Genomic DNA, 21646 nt, shown 5'->3' with positions numbered 1-21646 from the left:
ATCGCATTCAAGCGTGAAACTCTGAGTAACGGCTCCGTACCATAACTTGTGTATTTTGTGTAATACAGCTCTACTTCTCAGTATTGAGCGCTTTTCCTTCAGTTTATTACTTACCTCTTACACTGAATTATATATATATATATATATATATATATATATATATATATATATATATATATATATATATATATATATATATATATATATATATATACATGTTACATGATACTATCATGAAAAATGCAGAGTGAAAAAAAGGTATTTTTAAATGGTTACATTGGTAGTCATTTTTTGATGATTTAAGTACATGTAAGTTACATTTTTATACAGAAAATGAAAACCGTCACACCAGAGATATCATGGCATGGCAGAGAACCTGTTTACAGTGTAGACTTCCAGTGTACTAAAGATGGCATGTATCGCATAGCAACAGCTGGTGCAGACACTGATATCAGGGTAGGTTTTCTGTCGTGTTTATCTTGAATTCGCTGTAACAGTCTTTACACACACAGAATCATTCTATGATAAGGCTTCTTATCATATAGCCTTCCATGGCAGGCTTGGCACTGCAGTTAACCATACAAACATTCTACCTACGTGGCCTGTGAACTCAGTAATTCAATTTCAGTATTTTGCATGGATACAGTGTGTAGAAGCTGATTGGTTGAACAAGTTACTACACAGTTAACTTTCCATTGCATGTCATATTTCTGTAAATATAATATGAAACCACAGGTTCTATCACTGACACAATACATGTTCATGAAAGATTCCTCGCCATGAAATATTGCTGATCAAGGCCGAATGGGAAAATGTTGAACAATGGAGGAAGCACGAGTTACATGTAGTACATCACTCATGTATCACCTACAATGTACCTGAATTATCCCAACTTGATTTACCCATCAACATGTACAGTACTTCACCACTAGAGGGATCTGTTCCTATGAAAGGTTTAGCATATCATATCATATTTTATTACAGCTGTGGAAAGTGAAAGTTGAAAATGATGGGAAAGGTGTGGCTGACTTTGTAGCAAATCTCACTAGGCACACCAAAGCTGTCAATGTTGTCAGATTTTCACCAAATGGAGAAATACTAGCATCGGGAGGAGACGGTAAGCCAGCATTTATTTTTTCAAAGTGGATTACCGGTAGTATTAAAGGGACATGATTTCAATTCAATCCCAGGATCTCACATTACTGTTATCTTACCATATAGATTACATGGGATTATTCTTTTTTTTCAAGACCAACTTTTTCCGTAACTTTGCCAGAAAACTTTTTATCGCACATAAAGTTTAGTCCTAAAATGAAGGAATAAGACATTTTTTTTTGTATTATATGTGGTGTTAAAAACTTTGCAATTCTTTCAAGAAACATTCCTCACTCATATAGAACAGTTGTAACAGTACATGTACTAAATGAAAGTTCTGAAACTGTCCTCCAAACAAGTGGTTTGTTCAAGCTATTTTGATAAAGTTCTGTAAGTTTTTAACTATGTCATGTATACATGATTGATTTGTAGCTTTGCTGTGAACACAACACATGTATTAGGGTTATATTGTTACATGTAGGTGTCTGGAACACCTGAAATACATGTGGCTTGTGAATACCTTTAGGCGAGGGAAAATATTTGGGTTTGCTATACATTTGTAGATGAAAGAAACTCACCATAACATAATATAAATTTGTTATAAATGAGGAAAGAAGAGTAGTAGAATTGAACTCACGTCCCCTAAATGCTAGTCAGAGTGCTCTAACCAGTGAGTGAGCTAACGTGCCAACTGTGAATTTATCCTGATGTGTACTTCCTTTCCTTGAGGCGGTGGTGAGAAGCCAACTCAGGAAAATATACAATATTTACATTAAAACATACACTTACACAAACATTAAAATCAGAAACACTGAACAACAACAACAAACTGGAGTTATGAAATAAAACAGACTAAAACTGAGAAAGAGAAGTTGACAAGAATATGTACATCTGAGTGATTTATTTGTGGAAATTAAAAGACCAGCAATCACAGAGAGACAGTTTTCATTTCATTGTAATATTTATGTATTTATAGAGGGAGTGATTTACCTATGGAAGTTAAATGATCAGCAATCACAGAGAGACATCAACCCTGCTTTCAGAGAGGGAGAAGAGGAGAACAAGGAATTCTGGACAGCTTGGAAAATGTTAAGGTGAGTTTCACAATTATAGGAAATATTAGACTTTCACTTTGATATTACTGTATGTAGTGCATTTGTTTGTGATAAGACCGTTCAAAATCAAAATATATACAGTTCTGGTTACGTTAACCGTAATTTAAATTGATACTTGTATATGTCTAAATTTGTCCTTGACATACTAGTATGTTATAGAGCACAATCTTCTGGCATGAGAGGTACAGCTAATTTCATAACACCTTTCAACATTTCTGTTTGATTGAACCACACAGAAACCAATAAGAAACTCAGACATGCTACACTTTAAGATAGCAATATTGAATGAGTACAGTTTCTTGCTACATTTTGTCTAAGTGAAATGAACTACACATGCCACCATACAGACATCAAATGAACACCGCAAAGGACATTTTATGTGCCCTTCATTGGGTGTTTGATACTAAAAAAAACATTGGTGCCTGAATGTCTAAATGGAGTTGCAATGCATTTAGATGGTTTATTTCATTTCGACTAAATGTAGCAAAAAATGTTATCTGGCTATTGAAGTGTGGCATGTGCAGTTTCCTGTTGGTTTCTGCATGGTTGTATCAAACAGAAAAGCTGCAAGGTGTTGTGAAATTCCCTATATTACAAAGTGCTGATCAATTTTACAGTTACTGACTGGAAGGATGACCGTCATCTTTTAGAGTGAAGTACACGATGTCATGAAGAAATGATTCACCCTCTCATTTGATGACATGTCATCGAATGTGACTTGTTTGCCACGTTTTCCTGGTTGTATCAAAGGGTGCTCTACCCCTTCTCCTTCCCCAACTACAGACAGAATACTTGCATTTAAATTCGTTCCTAAATTCTTTGATTTTGTGTTTTAGAGGTCATTTGGAGGATGTGTACGATATATCCTGGTCTACAGATGGAAAGTTCCTCATATCAGGTTCTGTGGATAATAGTGCCATAATATGGGACGTCACCAAAGGTAGGATGAAATTCCATCTTACACACATGAATGACCTTTGAAATGGATTTGTGTCTTGAGGTTCAATGCTACCGACCTATCTTATCCCCCACGTACCTTGTAGTCATTTTCAAAAGAAGTGATTTGAAAAAAAAATTAATTTTTGACTGGTTACGAACTCAACCAAGTTTTGTTGTGAAACAAAGGAGGCTGTAGTACACAACTATCATGGCCCTCATTTCTGGTCCAATGACTGCTTCTAAACAGCACTCCTAGTGGCCAAAGTATACAATCCTTTGTTTTTCTGATAACCAGAATATGGTGTATTTAACCAATCTGTGTGTTATATTGTTACAGGTCAGAATACAGCTATTCTGAAAGAACATAAAAGTTTTATTCAAGGTGTTAGCTGGGATCCACTTGGCCAATACTATGCTACTCTTAGTTGTGACAGGTACGTACTTCTATGTACAGTATTACAGTGAGCCTTCTACAGTTGTAACTGTTCAACTACTCATGCAAATAGTACACCACACTTTTACTCAGGCGAATACCCTGAGTGTGCCACACTTTTACTCATGCAAATATCCTTAGTACACCACACTGTTACTCGGGTATCATGGGATTGTCGTATTATTGTTCTTTTAATTGTGACATCATTTTGTTTATTTTCAGAACTTGTCGAGTATACAGTGCTCAAAGTAAACGTGTACTACACAACATCAGTAAACTATCTACATCATCTACTAATAGTGAAGGAGAGGTGAGATTTTAATGTACTGTTGACATTCACAAAGTGTGCTTTTGTAAACTTGTAAGTTGTGGTTTCGGTGAGTTAGGTTGGGAATTCAATGTGGCATGTCTTGGTAAGTCCTTTTGGTAAATAATGATTCAGGTAAGTTGCACATTGGTAAGTTGTGATTTCAGGAAGTCACCTCGGCAAGACAGTTTAGATAAGTTTGATTTAGGTAAGTCAAACCTGGGAAGTCAAGATTTTGTAAGTTGTTATTCTGGTAAGGTGTACCATTGTATTAAAAAAGTTGCAATTTCTAAAAGTTCTTGTTTTGAATTTAGGTAAGAAGGGCCTCAGTAAGTTATAGTTTTTTGAAAGTTGTGTTCTAGGTTAATTGTGACTTTGTAAGTTATAATGTCTATAAGGTTGTAATTTTGACTAAGTTCCATATACCATAACGCTTCGGCTGGCAGAATAAAAATTTCACATTGTATCCTAAAACATTCCTGTACTGTTGACTCTCTTGAGCTCATGTTGTAATCATTTCTTTGTTTATGTTACAGAGTCAGACAAAACAGTGTCGTATGTTTCATGATGACTCCATGAGATCATTTTTCCGGCGTCTGACATTCACTCCGGATGGTGAGCTGTTGATTGTTCCATCTGGATGCATTGAAGTTGATGACCACACCATGAATACTACCTATGTATTTACCAGATCTAACCTAGCAAAGTAGGTACATTCTAACCATACAGATGAATCATTCCTAGATAAGTTACAGAAGGCAGGGCACAAGCTTTACCACAACACAAACATCATTTGTGTAAATTTTGAGTTTGTTATCACTTTAATAACTATAACCAAGTGTTTCCAAAACTAATGACAAATGATTTCAATATTGTAATTCAGACCCGTAACACATTTACCAACTCCAGACAAGACTACCATTGCTGTCAGATGTTGTCCTGTTTTCTTTGAACTCAGGAAAACACAGAAGAAAACCAAAGAGTCTGAAGAAAAAGAAGGTAATTTTAGAATTATTAGACATGTACATTGTATCATTTATCACCACAACAAATCTTGTGCTAAGGTTAATCTCAGAGTAACAGAGTAGAGGGAAAACTGACAAAATTTTGAACTTTTACTATTGATAATTTCTGACTTTAATTTTTGATGGAGAGCTTTGGAACATGGTTGAATCTACAATAGAAATCAGTTAGCCTGAAACAGAATGTCTTCTTGCATGACAACAATCTTACTAAGATTGTCTACATTTAATCACCTGAACCACTGGATTTTAAAATTGATATACAGAGCCGATGGAGGCCGTGGGATCAAGTGAAGATAGCAAAGAACAAGAGAAGAAGCCTGAAGAAAGAGAGAAGTTTGATTCTTTATTCAGGTAAGATAGTCTGTATGAATAATTGTTATCAGGAGATGCGTCCACAAGTAGATGTTCTTTCAGTTTTTGAAACAAAAACAAATAGATATTATATCCCTATGGGTTTTTTGCACATTTGTATGAATTTAAGGGGCCTAGGTATTGAACACTGCGATAATCTTTGTTACAGAATCAACTGAAAATAGCATATTTTTGAGACTATAGATTTATACCTGATGTGGGTCCAAGTTTATGAAAATTTCAAGGGTTTTCCTTTTTTTTGCTCATGAGATCCGTCTGTGCATGTATGTGCAGTTTCCAGTACATCCTTTATTGTGCAAAAGTTTGTCAAAATATTTAAATACAATTGTAATTTTTTTCAAAAACCATCTTATGTTTTTTTTTTATTTCCAGTTTGCCATATCGTATAGTGTTTGCCGTGGCAACTGAAGACTCTCTATTGTTCTATGACACACAGCAAAGTTTTCCATTTGCTTATGTCTCCAACATTCATTACCATCAACTGAGTGATATGTCTTGGTGAGTTTACGCATACTTCTATTCATGAAGTCTTTTTATATGTTCAAATATTGAAATCTTGAGTTTGCAAACTTGACATAAGAGATACTGTAAATGTGACACTTTTGGTTAATGACTTTCACTTGTTTTGTTGGACAACAAATTTGCAAAAAAAAAGTAGTGACTAAAATATGCCTTCTTGTACATGAACACAATGTACCAGTCTGGTAATTAGTAAACATAAGTAGTGACGAAAATGTCTTCTTGTACATGAATACAATGTACCAGTCTGGTAATTAAAAACTGCAGATGAACTACTTTTATGTAATAATTTGATAAATTGTAGATTGTACCTAATTACCTCTTGATGCTAAAGATTGTTCTCTTTTCCTCTCTCTTCTCTCAGGTCACCTGATGGTCGCGTACTGATAGTTTCATCTACAGATGGCTACTGCTCTATTGTGACCTTTGAACCTGGTGAATTAGGCACACCCTCCAAGTATCAGTTCAAACAGACTCTGACCAATGAGAACACAGATAAACCAGGAACGACCAGTCAGAAAGTCTCATCAACCAATCAGAAGGAGAAGACTCCCAAAGGAGAACAGGTGGAGGCTGAGACAGCCAATCAGACTGCAAAGGTGAATGTGGTTGGTCAAGCATCGCCCAATGATAGCAAAGAACAAGGCCCATCAACCAATCAAAAAGGACCAAGAAGGGTGAATCTGATAAGCCTTGGTGGAAGTGGAAGTAAAGCAAGTTCTGGTGGAGACACTAGTAAGAATGGGTAAGTGTTTCAGTGCCTGCTTATGTACATTTCTCAGCTAGAAGCCCAATCCATTCTAGTTGTGAAAAACAGTTGTCTGACAAAGCTACCGAAAAAGTTTGTCCAGAACAATAGAATGATCCTATGTAATCCTAATATCTCCACTGATAAGATATTACTAATGTAAGAACCCGGGATTTAGTCTCTGGCATTGAGAGATGTTTTACACTGAAGAGAATAAGCACTTAGGAGTCATGAATATTCATTATTCAACCATGAGTAATTATTTCTGCTGACTCCCATGATTCAAATGGTCCATAGCAAAGATACTCTATCAAGGCACAAGATCAACCTGATGTTTCTCTGAAATCGTAAGTTATTGTAGGTGATATTAAAAATCATGAAATGACTCTCCAGAACACATGGTTTATGAAAATGACTTCATTTCCTCTAATGGCATTCCCCCTGAATGATGTCATCGCTGTGATGTGTTCATAGAATATTTACAATAACCTGTGTTTGGCAATCTTATCAAAAACACTGCAATTATATTTCTTTGTTTCATCATTATAGATCGCAGCCAAGACGGGTTACCTTGACAACGTTGAGTTCAGGTGACAACAATCAGAAAACTGTACCAGGTAAGTCCATCTATCATTCAGTCATGGTGTGAACCTCAATGTTAGCCCTCTTAAAAATAACTGGTTCCGGTTACCTGACTCCACCTCATTTTTCACTGCCTACCCTGAACTTTTTTTTTTTACATTTTTGAGAAAAAAATAATAAAATCTCAAGAAATTGTGAAGTCTCGCCACAAATAGTGGATGCAAAAAGTGACATCAACTTAAAAAGACAATATAAATCTGTTCTTCTAATCTGTAATGTCTGTACATCTGATGAGAAGAAATACATAACACAGACAATTCTGAATGTCATCATCGTCATCATCATATCATTAAATACAAACTACAGGAGGGACTTGTAGAGTTGCACTTAGTTTACTACCACACACTAGTTGTTAACCTATGGAGTACAAGCTGTAGGAAAGGGACTGTGTATCTAGAGTTACTCTTATTTTAGGCACTACCACTTACTACTAGGTAACTAAGTACAGTAAGTACAAACTAGGGAAGGATCAGTGTACAGTTGCATTTATTGTATGCACTACTGTACACTACTTGTTACCTTTTTTTGGACATAACAGGATCTACAAATGGCTATAGACGTAGTAGTAATATTTTTGTTAATTAATTTGTTACTTTTTCATCAACAGAGTCCAGTGGAAGTCAAACCAAGTCAGGGATTGTACCTACATCACAGCAAAGCAAACCAGCCACCCCTGAATCTACTACTACTACTGTCAAACCAGTCAGACGAATTGCACCAATCCCTGTCAAAGACGACAGCATTGCTCAAACAGAAGACCCAAAAACAACACCGGACAGAAAAGCCAGGAGGGTAGAAACTACACTACTGCAGTCCCCAGACACAAAAACAAACAAACAACAGACAGAAAATACACCAACTAAAGATGACAGTGATAAACCACCTAGACGAGTACAAGTTATCACTTTATCTCCATGAACAGACCACTTAGCTTAGTGAATATTGTCACTATTATACTATATTTGTAAACGTGCCTAGGTAACTGCATAATTAAGTATATTTGTACATTTTTCTATGCTTTTTATACTGGGTTCCGTAGTGTAGGATGGGGCAAAAGTAGTGGATGTATGAGTAAATGTTGCCTATGGATATGTAGAAAGGACTGTGATACTGAAAGTGCATACAGTTTTTAGCTACGTACTTGTAGTTAAGACTTTGATATTTTCATTGATGTCAGAAAGATGATTTTATCATGTATGAATGTACGTTACTGCAATAATCAGAAACCAAAACAAAATTAATTGTAGTTAAGGTAAACATGTAGGAAGTTTGACAATTTACAGATATGTCCTATGAAAGCTAAATTTACTGAAAAATTCAAATAAAGTTTGACCATATATGACATGAATGGGTTCTCTGGTTATACATGTAACATAAGTCATTTTTATTGAAATATAATCTCTTTATTCGGCCTCTGAAAAATACACTCTATATTTAAAGAAAACACATGCCCATGAAACTACAGACAAAACATGCCAACTTAATGTGTATTCACGCAATGCATTGGCTTTCCATAGGTAATTATGATGATGTGCACCTAGCTGGGATGGGCGCCCTCAATGTACAGATGTGATAAACTTTTGTTTGCTACATCTATTTTTCTGTCTTTCTGGATATCAGATAAAGTCCTTCAATTCCATTCCTTGCTCATATAAACTTTGAACCCTGGGTAAATTTGTGACCAACAAAAGTTTGTATGTCTGTAACTCAGGTAATTGGTAATTCTGAAAAAGTTTCATTTCATTTTCATCGAATTTGCCTCGGAATCACGGCCGAAACGATATTTTCAATATCCAAGTTTCTAGTTACCGTATCTGAGACAAGTCCATGTTTATGCAGTGATGGGTAATGGTCTATTTTATAACCTTCACAAATTGATTCTTCAAAATCACATGCCCAAACATTTCTGGTGGACATTTCTAATCAATTCATGCCCCCCCCCCCCCCCCCATCATGAAAAAAAATTCAGTCAGTAAGTTTCATTTTATAAAATGCACAAATTTTATTCACATTATTATTTTTCAAAAACCATATTTATATACAAATACAGAAACCAAATACACAAAATGTCATGTAATATCTCTATTGTCTCTTTAAAAATTATGAGTTTCTTAAGTGAAGTAATAAAATATTTCTCCATATACACATACACAGTTGTAAAAGAATCATTGATTTGTAAATTACTGTAATGTCCTTCATTATGGCACACCCATGCATAATTATAAATTCTTGATATCTATTATCTAGCTAAGACTTTACACAATTTGTAGCGTGCATGATTCAATTTATCCAATTTTTTTGTCTTTCTAAGCAATTTACTCAGTAGAAAGATGCAGGTATAGGTTTTCTATCGTCCGGTAATGGTGGTGGTAGGAGGGGTGACGAAGCACGGTAATTTTCTAAACTTTGAACCAAACACACTTCTTCGCAATGTTGTCGTTTCCTTTCTTTCATAAAATATGGCTCACTGTAAATAGATAAATATGAAACATTTAGTATATCAGAAATGAATGTAGTTCTATCACTAGTGTCTAGTTCAGGTAGTTATGGTTTCTGTTGTTTTCCATGTGGTCTCTGTGTTATTGGTTACTTATCATATGTACAGCCATTATAGATTGCAAGAACAGTTTTATACTGTCTTTTTAATTTGATGTCAGTTTCTGCATTCACTATTTCTCACGAGACTTCACAATTTTCGCAATTTTTTAAAAAATTTTGCTCGAATATGAAAAAAAAAGTTTAGGGTTGGCAGTGAAAAACTAGGTGGTGGTCGGGTAACTGGAATCAAACAATTTTATTCTTCAGGCCTTAGGAATGATATGTGACATACATACCTTAGAGGTGGAAGTTGCTGTAAGGGTACAAATGTGTCTGGTTTCTTAGGTTGAAGCTCTCCTCTGTAAATAACAAACAAGTGTTGTATAAATAAGACAAAGTTCTCATTTATGTAAATAACATGTAAATTAGTAATGAACCACTTAGGGGTGAGATCAATATTTCAATATAGGCATGGATCAAAACTAAATTCATGTACTTAGGCCTCAGAACCCCCCCCCCCCCCAACTAAATTGGCCAAAATTGAAAAAAGGATTTGATCCTTCACATAGACACCCCTATCCTACCAGGTCCCCACTTATTTAACATGGTTTACTGGGGCAGTACAATCATGATTCAAATCTTGCCCAGGGATTTTACCCATTCAGAAAGAAACAAATTTGAAGTGAACAAATTAATAATGTAATATTTTTTGCAATCAGTGTGATAGCCATGTACCAACACACATGTAGTTGGCTGTAAGTCAAGTCCAACTCTGTGTAACTTTATAAATATTAACTAACAGTGATTTATACACATTGTAAACTTACCCAAAGTTGACAACAGGTCGAGTTGATCCATCATGATGAAAGTTCGGTGAATATTCAGAAATTTGATAACTTTTATCACCCGGTGAGACCCACTCCATACCACCACGGGTTTCCCATACTGAATGGCCTACATGGAAAGACGAAGTGGTTCATGCATCAGTTACCATCAATGACATGACGTGTTCAAATTATTTTTTTAATGAATTCTTCCCGCTTATTTAAGCTATTTTGAAATGAAAAAAAATGAAGTTTAAGGCCTTTTTGCTTAGTACCACCAGATATGGGGGGGGGGGGGATTTCTTTCTTTTTCGCATTTTAGTTATTTGAAGTCCTTAAAGCATTCAACAGGTGGTTGGATACTAATACCCATACAGCCTACTTAGCAGTTACAATACTACTGCTAGCCATCACTGGGTGATTTATGTGACAAGTTCCACATACATACAAGTACATACTAATCCTGTTCCGATATGGGTATCAGAACCTACACATGCAGGAAGTCTACACTTCATAGTCCTGCACCAGGAAGTCGTACGCTGACAAAATCCTGGTGAGAAAACTTACTTTTGATTCTGAGCACACTAACTTGGTAAAATAACCTAGTATTTCACTTACATGGTCTCTTCTTGCCATACAGCATACTATGTGTTACTTCATTACTGGACTCGGTAGATGACATATGAATTTTAGGTTTTATATCTTGTACTTCAAATAAACATCTTCTCCCAGCGTGATAACCATCGGGATAGAATGACCACTCTGTGTTGCTCTGCTTTGTGTTATCTAGGGAGAAGACATCAAACATATAGAAAGTTACTTCATCTGCTGACGAGTGTTCAGTTATTACAAAAACAAAAGATTTTTATATGTTGGCCACTAGGAGTGCTGTTGGGAGGTACCTTTAATCCTCTCTACGAGGGGAGTATTTGTTTGCACATAAAAAACTACAAGTTGGGGAAAAACAGGATTAAGTTTTTAGACCAGAAGTGAGGGCCATGATAGTTGATCATTTCCCAGTGTTGACCAGAACATGACCTGCCACATGATTCTAACCCCCATTTATCTTCATACCCTCTTGTGGCAGCAGTACTTTTAAAAGTGACAGTCAGACTGCAAAGTGGGTATCTGGAATATGGTGTACATGTACTACAAAACACACATTACTATATTTTTGATAATTTTGTTCAACTTCACTTCAGATGACCAAGTGTAAATATATGTACATCTGGTACTATTAAAGCTACACTAGCTGTAAATAGAGTGTTCTGTTTTTGATCAGATAACCAATAAAATATTTATCAAAAATTGTTATAATACTAATAATTAGACATTGTACATGTTAATCAAGAAATCTATCTTATCCAGAAGTAGTACAGTAACAGGTTCAAATTGCGATCGCTTTTGGGCACAGATTTTAGGGTTGGACTTAAAATTAAATATGACTAGATTTTCTGTACCCTAATGTGTACAGTACATCTAACCACAGGTGATTCAATACTGTTCTAGGTGAACCAAATATTATGAGTAAGTCACTATATGTATATCTAACAAAACAGTTTTTTCGAGAGAAAAATCCAGTTGCATTAAGTGTATAGCTGTAACCCTATGGATACCATATACAAGTTATATGACCAACGACACTTCATCATATTCTCCCTTCATCTAAGCTGCCTACAGTAAAACAATCCACTACAGTTGGAAGGAAAGAGGAAATATAATCACAATGCTCTGTTTGCTGCTAAATACATAATAATACACATGTATAATGTGTCACTTTTGCAGACCAGGAGAGGATGTGAAAAATGGGTTGAAAAGTTTGAAATTTTCACAATGATGTGAAAGTGAAAAATCTTGTATGCACCAGCACTATAGTAGTGCATAGATTCTAAGTAAACAATTTCAACAATTTTGATCTTTTTAATTCTTTATATGTCCTTCACATCAACAAACGTGATCCAAAAAGAAAAAAAGAATTTTTTTTACATATATCATATTATGTTATACATTTACTACCGTACATATACATATGAAATGAACAATAACACTATTAATTTGTAAAATTCCACAATATACACTGTTTTACACCTTTTTTGGTGTTGTATGAAATGAAAAGTATAGTTAATACCTTGACAACAAAAGATGGACCATGGAGTTTATTAGTTACAACATACAAATTATTCATACTTGTTTCATTAATGATCACAGTTCAGTACTACATTGAGTTATCACGGAAAGCTTAATGTAAACAAGTTGAGATATACACAGTAACACTGACTAAAAATTAAAATGAAATGTTGTATAAAATGCACTAGTAATTATTTTGAAAATTATCAATGTGTTTACAATACTGAGTTATACAGCAATAGAATTTTGATACGGTAGTTGCTTGAGGAACTTTGCCCGTATCAGTATTATCACTTTCCAAAATTGAACTCAATTTTTGAAATAAATGCGCCATTACATAAATAGTGATAAGTACAAAGACACTAATTATGCTATAACTGCTGCCATCCTAATTGTATGAGTGTAATTATATCAACACCTTTTGATTAGATGACATATTGGTTTTGATGTTTACAGAAAGCCTTCCATTGTAATACAAGATTAGTGGAGCACAATTTGTTTTTGTACACCAAAGATTATAACCAGATATATTAATTCAGTCATTGTTAATAACTCTGGTTTCAACTCTTCCGTGCTGTTTTAATGGTTATTTGGACAGGTGGTACGGTACAAGGTACAAGTAGGTCTTGGATTGTTTATGATACGTGCATCTTGGGCAGTGTGCCCTCTAAGCCAATTTGACATGCCACTGACACATACAATTTCTAGTGACGCACCAAAATTTGTAGTGACTCGCAAGAAATGCCAGGTTTTTCTCATTTTGACTCACAACAATAACATTTGGATATCATTAGAGAGCACACTGATCTTGGGGTTATGCATTACATGTTAACTGGTGAAGATCAAATGAAAGGGAAAATATTTAGGTTAGGTTATATTCTGATTGTGCGGACAAGACAAAACTCAAACAAAAGGGCGATCAAGAAAAATGTTGGAAATTGTACATTGTTATCAACCACATTCTTTCTTATACTGATATGTCAAATTCAGACTAAAACTTATAGTCTAAAAATATATCTTAAAGTTCATATTTTTATCTTATAGATGTGTTTGTATTTCTCTTTGCTTGATGTCGTCTCATTTAAGTATTTTTTGTCTAAAAAAACGGACTACATTTACTTGTAGCTTAGTTTTTAAGACATGTCTTATTATCACAAAGGAAATTTAAATGGAGACTTAGAAACCGAAAAATGTCAAATGCAAAATAATTAGCCTGTAACTATACTCATTATAAAGCAAATACCATGAGTTGCTAAGAAAGTTGGCTTGCTCAGGGAATAATAACATCATTTTCCATATTCTAAAAATATGTTGTGGGCACTTTCATTCCCATTCTTATGACAAAACTTTCAGTGTACATTTCCAGATCTTTATTATTCAGTTAGAGAAACCTTATACCATGAAGTTTTTGTTACTATCTGAAAGCCATGGTAACAACTCCCTATGTTATCCATTTCGAACTCAAATTCACAATAACAAGACTCCCTATGTCACTCATATTTCTCTCTGACGATGTACCTTGAAAATATAGATATACAGCTAAAAGTTCTAATATTCTGGGTTTTTTTTAGTAAAATGTAACCGTTACACTTAAAAAGGATCAGTGTACAAGGAAGTACTGGGATGGGAGTGTACCAAGAACTGGACATTTATTGACAGTGCAGTGCACAGTGCTGGTGGACAGGTTTTAGTGGTTTGATAGTGCGTACTAACTAACACATAGGGTGTTTAAAACTGCAGTGATCACTTACCACTCCACACAGTGCTGTTGTTGCTGCTGTCTGATATATATTATATAGCAAAATAGCGATAGAATAGATGAGATTCTAGTAACGCATTATCAAGAAATCTCAACTATTAAGACTATTAAGTTCAAACCTCAAATCAAAGACAGTGTAGATTGTTATTACAGCAGGAGTCATCAACAAGAGATTTTAAATCTACATAATATATGTCATGCTGGCAAGATTGGTTTTCATTACTTGAGCTGTATGTCCCATCACATATATTATTTCTCTCTCACTTTTTTTTGCTTAAATAGCATGCAGCACATACATGTTATATATGAAGCATTACAAAAAGTAACAAAAAAGTATTTCTTTGAATAAATTGCAATGGCAAGTAAGAAAGAGTATTCAGGTTTCTTTGTCATGTTTGATGTCATGAAAATCTAATATACACAGTAAGAAATTTTGATTTTCAATTTTCTAAATCCAGTGCCTCAGAAGATTTGTAAATTTTTGAAGTTTTTAAAGTGAAAGTTGTAATATATACATATTGATTACGTATACTATGATGTAACAATGCATACAGTGAATTTCACAATACTGTGCAGCTTTTCTGTTTGTTACAACCATGCAGAAATCAACAAGAAACTGCATGTGCCACACTTTAATAGCAAGATTGCATTTTTGATACATTAAGTCTAAATGAAATAAACCATTTCAATGTATTACAACTCCATGCAGACATTTGGGCACCAATGTTTTTCTTAGTATCAAACACTCGATGAAGGGCACTTCAAATGTCCTTTGTGGTGCTCATTTGATATCTGTATGGTGGCATGTGTAGTTCATTTCACTTAGACAAAATGTAGCAAGAAACTGTACTCATTCAGTCTTGCTATCTTAAAGTGTAGCATGTCCAGTTTCTTATTGGTTTCTGCGCGATTGTATCAAAGAGAAAAGCCGCATGGTATTGAGAAATTCACTATGCAAGTACTTCTTTACTTGTAAACAGAACAGGTGTGGTTGAAGAAAGGTTGTGGGTTTTTTTCTTTAAATTAGAAATAAATAAGTGTGTGAAGCTTGAAGAAAACTATGTTCCTATATGTCTGAGAAGTAATCAAAGTGATTCGTACATTTTTTTTTAATTGGCCATATGGATGAGAATTGGGTATTTATTTTGGAATTTTAATTTATAAAACAACTATACTAACTTTTTCTACTTGAAAAAAACGATGTCAAATAACATATACCAAGTCCTTTTTTGTAACTCAATAAATTGCAAAATCTTAAACAAATCTATAAAATGTTTGTTATTGTAAGTACAATTGCAAACTTGTTTTTTTTTTGACACTTTTTGCATCTTTTTGCAATTTAATGACTTACAAACAAGGACTTGGTATATCTTACTTTTTTTTTTTCTTCACATTTCACATCGTTTTTTAAAGTAAAAGAAAAAATGATATAATAAAGTTATTTTTATAAATTAAAATTCCAAAAAGAAATATCCCCAATTCTCATCCATATGGCCACTTTTTTTATGAAACTGAAATTCACTTGTGCTTCTCTTTTATCATATAGTGCTCAACTAAAAGAACAAATAAAAGTGAATTTTTTTTTTTCAGAAATCATGGATACTTACAAGGATAGTATCTAATTCCTGGAAATTTAATTATAGGTTGATCATCGTTAGGATCTCTGGGTGGCGGAATGTATCGAAGTCTGGACTTCCAGTCTGGTCCGAACCTATACAGAGGAACGAATGGTTTGATATTACTACGTACATGAATTGTTTATTTTCTGTAAGTGGAGTCATTGGAAATTGATTCATACAGAAAGAAGACACATTGACCTTTGACTAATATACATGGGTTATAAATAAAAAAATGTAAGAAAACAAACACAGTCCCAAATCTAATAAAGTCCCAGACATAATTTCACTTTCTCTATTGTGAACTGAATATTTCATATGATTGACTTTTATTAAAGGGGCACAAGCTGAGTTTATACCTTTTTGGGATGTAGTTTTTTTTTTTTGCGTTTTAAAAGGTACTCAAAGTATTCTACTTACTGATGTATACTTAGCCATCACTTGCAATTAACTGAACTCAAACCAGGTATTAAAGATATAACTTATAAATGGTCCTATGATGGAATTTATATTATGTACCCCAAAATGTACAGGAACTCCCTACTATGTAATCAACAATTCTCGCAATGCCAGAACACAAATTGTGATGTCATAGAAGGTATACATCAACATTAACATTATACTAGAATAGTATATGGAAGGTAAACTTATTTTCAGATACACATATAAACTCAGCTTTGTGCCACTTTAATGGCATTAATGTAACAAAATCATGAGAGGAATAAAAAAAGTGTCGTCTTGTATTTTCTTTGATTTTTTTCAAAACTTATTTAATTTGACATACTCTGTATATCGTGGTTTGAGATGGATGCCATGTGGTTTCCAGTCTGGTTGTTCTCCTTGTCCGTGAGGAATGTAAACTCTTCCACTTGGTCTGTATTTCTGTTCACCTCTTGATTCTGGAAAATGTCGCCTTTCTCTCTCTATAAGAAAAACAACAACATTATTTACAACTTAGCTCCAATAATTGTAACGTTTGTTGTGGTTTTGAGTTTTTGGGGGTTTTTTAGGGTCTTTTTGTTATGTTGTTCAACTGTTTGTTTCCTATGTTAAACATCAGAAAAAAAAACAGAAATAAAAGGCCCTCAAAGCCACAACGAACGCTACGCAGCTATTCAATTTCAAGTTACAACTTAAAAACAAAATAGTCATAAAATTCAAGTAATGTTTCCAATAAATATATTTTCTCCTATAAATATATCACGAAAGTTTCTTTTAGTCAAATTTTGTCAATGGTATGTATGTATGCATGCATGAGTAGGGGAAAAAGTGTACTAATTTGGTGAGTGTACCCATTACGGCGGCCCACAGGTGACAGACGAAAACTAAATTTGTGCTATAAATAATTGATTTTTGAGGGCAAAATATTTAATAAAAGGATAACACTTTTATTTCATACGACAAAACATTAATTTCTTGGGTCAATTTAGAAATATCAAAGCAAAAAACTACAATTTCTGTGACAAATAAATTCTTTTTACGGAGCAGAAAATTAATTGCGAAACGAAAACTTTTATTCGTGTGGCCCAACCTTTATTTTCGAGTGATAAAATGTAAATGTCAAGCCGGAATATGAATTTAAGTCCCTTACAATCTTATACTCTGACTGCAGAAACAACATTTGTCACCATACAACCTCCTTTTCTAATCGACAAGATTTACTTAACACAGGATGCAACATTAATGTTTGGGGACGAAACATTAATACGCGAGGACAAAACTTTCTTTTTGCTTGACGGAAGTTGGACTGCATGACGGAAATTGATTATATATCCCACAATCCTCGGCACACTCTTGGCGGCTATTTCAACTTCGCGACCAGCACTATATCTGATCATGTCAAGTGGTAAACACATCAATTGTTTCCAGTGTATAATTTTTTTTTCTCTGCCTGCCTGTCTGTCTGTCTGTCTGTCTGTCTGTCTGTCTGTCTGTCTGTCTGTCTGTCTGTCTGTCTGTTCAATTCAATTCAATTCAATTCAATTCAATTCAATAAATTTATTATCCGGAAATTTGTCTTTAGGCTCAAAACACAATTTACAAACAATTTACACAAGTACAATATATACATATACATATACATATACATACAGTGAGTTTAAAAGGACTTTACAGTGAGTTTAAAATAGACACAGCTGTTGGAACGAACGATTTTTTAAAAAGGTTTTTCCTTGCAAGAGGCATTCTGTGACGGTGACCAGATGGGAGCTTTAATAGTGAAAGAATTATGCAAGGGGTGCATATAATCGTTGACTACTTTCTGGGCTTTCCTGTTAACTGCCGTATGATAATGACATGCCAGTGTTGTTTGACGACAGCCAATGATCTTCTCTGCTGTATTTACAATACGACAAAGTTTACTCTTTTTTTTAACCGTGAGATTACCATACCAAAAGATTATATTGAAAGTCAAAACACTTTCAATAATAGATCTATACACTAATTGCAGCACGTTCTGACATCGAATGACTTTAATTTCCTAAGGAGATATAGTCTCTGTTGAGCTTTTTTCGCAATATAGTCTGTGTTTTCGGCGAAGGAGAGCTTGCCATCAAGAATTGACCCAAGGTATTTGAAACTAGTGACAACTTCAACAGAGTCTCCATTCATTGATACAGGTGTAAATTGGTCAGTTACTTTATGTGCTACAACTAATTATTTTGTTTTTGAAACATTCATTTCTAAAAAACTGTCTTTACACCAATTCTTTAAAATATTCAGCTGAAGAGCTTCATCGAGTAACAGACCAACAAGTGCCATGTCATCGGCAAATTTAAACAGACAACTTATTGCAGAATTACATCTCATGTGATCAGTATAAATTGAAAATAATGTTGGTGACAACACGCAACCTTGGGAAGCACCAGCATTCAGTACAATTTGATCTAATCACCAACTTTAATCACACGCAAAACATGTACAAATGTACTATCAAAAGGCCATGATGTATTGTGATGTATGCTCCCAATATAAGAAATTGATGTCAAAAATGAGATTTTCACTTTCCATGGGGATAATGGACTCCAACTTTTGAAAAGACAATTAATATAAGCACCAGTCCTTAAAAAGTTAAAATTGTGTTACAATACACATCAATGACGCCATTGTGTATTTTCTCAGTTTAGTCGCCTGGTGGCACTGTTCACGCTGCAAACTATAGCATCTTTTCTTGATTCTATTTATTGCTAAAATGAATACTTTGAAACCGACATTTTTCGATGTTTAGCCAAGTAAGCTTATTCTTCAATATATCATGAATTACTTCAGAGATGCCTCCTACATGCAATGAAATCAAAAGATTCCGTAAACAAAATCCCTTGGAAAAAAGGAAGTTAGTTTCATCAAGATCTATAATTGAGATTCACCCATTGTTTTTATGTATTCATATCGCGATCGTTTCTACTTTGCCCACGTTAACACACAACCAAAACTTTAAAAGGTACTTATAGGACGAAATGTCATTTACAATGTACTGATAACTGTTTTTATTTATGGACATTGAAAAAACACTTTTTAATTGCTATGGATTCACGCGGCATTTTGACTTCTAAAACAAAACGGGGGTGATTATTATGTTTGCGCGATTGTCATGTTGCAGGAACCCGTGCCATCAGATTTATTATACCCACATGCATGTCCCTCATCTCAAATGCCAAATGTTTACAAGATCTTTGTGGAACTTTAAAGCGTCCTCTTAATCATTGGGTTGGGTAATGTCACGGCTATTCATCACATAAGGCTACGGTTAGAATGTACGGCAGGGAGGAGGGGGGGGGGAAAGAAACTATTTTGGTCAAAAGAATTTCGTAGGCCCCCCCCCCCCATAATTTTCATAACCCGCGACACATTTTAATATGTGTAATTATAACCCACCCCCACTTCCGTACAACTATATGGTACACTGCATTATAATAAAAGTGACAATCGACTTCAGCGTCCATACATTACAATATAAGATTTAAACTTTCATTACCCAAATAGATGCAACAAAATGTCTTACATAGGGCTGTAACCTACACTTTGAAATACTTGGCCAGCAGGGTTTTTTCTTTCAATTTTGATTTGGGTAGAAACAGCATACAGCCAGTCAGAAGAGACAGACAGACAGACAGACAGAGATAAAGACAGGCAGACAGACATACATACAGAGGGGGAGACATACATACATACACACACACAGCCAGACATACAGACAGAAGAGACAGACATACATACATACATACATACATACAGACAGACAGACAGAGATAGAGACAGACAGAGATAGAGACAGACAGACAGACAGACAGACAGACAGACAGACAGACAGACAGACAGACAGACAGACAGACAGACAGACAGAGAAAAAATTATACACTGGAAACAATTGATGTGTTTACCACTTGACGTGATCAGATATAGTGCTGGTCGCGAAGTTGAAATAGCCGCCAAGAGTGTGCCGAGGATTGTGGGATATATAATCAATTTCCGTCATGCAGTCCAACTTCCGTCAAGCAAAAATAAAGTTTTGTCCTCGCGTATTAATGTTTCGTCCCCAAACATTAATGTTGCATCCTGTGTTAAGTAAATCTCGTCGATTAGAAAAGGAGGTTGTATGGTGACAAATGTTGTTTCTGCAGTCAGAGTATAAGATTGTAAGGGACTTAAATTCATATTCCGGCTTGACATTTACATTTTATCACTCGAAAATAAAGGTGGGCCACACGAATAAAAGTTTTCGTTTCGCAAATTAATTTTCTGCTCCGTAAAAAGAATTTATTTGTCACAGAAATTGTAGTTTTTTGCTTTGATATTTCTAAATTGACCCAAGAAATTAATGTTTTGTCGTATGAAATAAAAGTGTTATCCTTTTATTAAATATTTTGCCCTCAAAAATCAATTATTTATAGCACAAATTTAGTTTTCGTCTGTCACCTGTGGGCCACCGTAACCCATGGATGTATAATACATCCATGGTGCACCCATGGAAGTGGGTTATACTTCAATGGTGTACCCAACACAACCCGGAACTTTAGCCGAAAGCCTCAGAGTCATGCATTACAGGGCCTAGGGTGGAGGCGGGGGCCCATCACCAACAGCAGTGGCCATTGCAGAAAACAGAGCTACTGTTGTGTAATTGTTTACTCAGCAGTTTCCTCACAGACCCTTCTGATAGAGGGTCTATGGTTTCCTGAGGATAACAGTGGTTAAATGAACGCAGTGATCACCAAGATGTAAACAAGGCAAAGAAGAAATTGACACAATGATCAATGTCAACAAAGTATTTACAAGGCTAATTCTCTTACCTCTCCTTCCAGGCTTTCCTATTTCTGTTGTTACCTGAACCGACATTTTGATTATTTTCTAATGGCGACCTTTTATAGTGATATGGGATATAATTCACTACATATCTGTCAACAAGACGTTCAACAACATTAAATTACCAGTCTGAGGGTCAAATACAGGCAATCTAATCAGAGTGAATGATTAGTCACGTGGGTTTGTCAAAGCTTCCACCTTGTTGCTATGCAACATGTCCTTTGTCACTCCTATGTTTAATAAACGCATGTAAAGGAAATGTATATGTACCATTAGCCACACATTCACT

The 21646-nt window shown here is 34.8% G+C and overlaps 2 protein-coding genes across 2 annotated transcripts; one reads left to right on the top strand and one right to left on the bottom strand.

Annotated features, from left to right (window-relative positions):
* The first annotated feature begins 333 nt into the window (after window positions 1-333).
* Window positions 334-8280, top strand: LOC144433185 (chromatin assembly factor 1 subunit B-like). The gene is made up of 13 exons (XM_078121494.1): window positions 334-456; window positions 985-1117; window positions 2072-2189; window positions 3047-3150; window positions 3487-3583; window positions 3805-3892; window positions 4426-4595; window positions 4773-4888; window positions 5178-5265; window positions 5659-5784; window positions 6170-6550; window positions 7103-7170; window positions 7803-8280. Exons 1-13 carry the CDS (start codon window positions 334-336, stop codon window positions 8111-8113), a joined length of 1923 nt encoding a protein of 640 aa, XP_077977620.1. The 3' UTR covers window positions 8114-8280.
* Window positions 8281-9197: 917 nt separating this feature from the next.
* On the bottom strand, window positions 9198-21542 carry LOC144432763 (spermatogenesis-associated serine-rich protein 1-like). The gene is made up of 7 exons (XM_078121040.1): window positions 21345-21542; window positions 16844-16982; window positions 16051-16154; window positions 11176-11343; window positions 10561-10687; window positions 10030-10092; window positions 9198-9662 (listed from the first exon to the last, which is right to left on the bottom strand). The coding sequence occupies exons 1-7, from the start codon at window positions 21388-21390 to the stop codon at window positions 9515-9517; spliced, it is 795 nt and encodes a 264-aa protein (XP_077977166.1). The 5' UTR covers window positions 21391-21542; the 3' UTR covers window positions 9198-9514.
* Window positions 21543-21646: the final 104 nt, after the last annotated feature.

The sequence above is a fragment of the Glandiceps talaboti genome, chromosome 3 (genome assembly GCF_964340395.1).
Source record: "Glandiceps talaboti chromosome 3, keGlaTala1.1, whole genome shotgun sequence".
In the NCBI taxonomy this organism is placed as follows: Eukaryota; Metazoa; Hemichordata; class Enteropneusta; family Spengelidae; genus Glandiceps; species Glandiceps talaboti.
Note: the sequence above shows the minus strand (reverse complement) of the source record. Positions and strands in the feature narration are given on the sequence as shown.

What these genes read in the sequence shown, in the direction of transcription:
- LOC144433185 (XM_078121494.1), top strand. Translation starts at nt 334, where the DNA reads ATGAAAACCGTCACACCAGAGATATCATGGCATGGCAGAGAACCTGTT. An exon ending in CTACTAATAGTGAAGGAGAG is followed by an intron (nt 3,893 to 4,425) that starts GTGAGATTTTAA and finishes TTTATGTTACAG; the next exon opens with AGTCAGACAAAACAGTGTCG. An exon ending in CAACTGAGTGATATGTCTTG is followed by an intron (nt 5,785 to 6,169) that starts GTGAGTTTACGC and finishes CTCTTCTCTCAG; the next exon opens with GTCACCTGATGGTCGCGTAC.
- LOC144432763 (XM_078121040.1), bottom strand. Translation starts at nt 21,390, where the DNA reads ATGTCGGTTCAGGTAACAACAGAAATAGGAAAGCCTGGAAGGAGAG. An exon ending in CTCAAACCACGATATACAGA is followed by an intron (nt 16,155 to 16,843) that starts GTATGTCAAATT and finishes TCCTCTGTATAG; the next exon opens with GTTCGGACCAGACTGGAAGT. An exon ending in CGACCTGTTGTCAACTTTGG is followed by an intron (nt 10,093 to 10,560) that starts GTAAGTTTACAA and finishes TGTTATTTACAG; the next exon opens with AGGAGAGCTTCAACCTAAGA.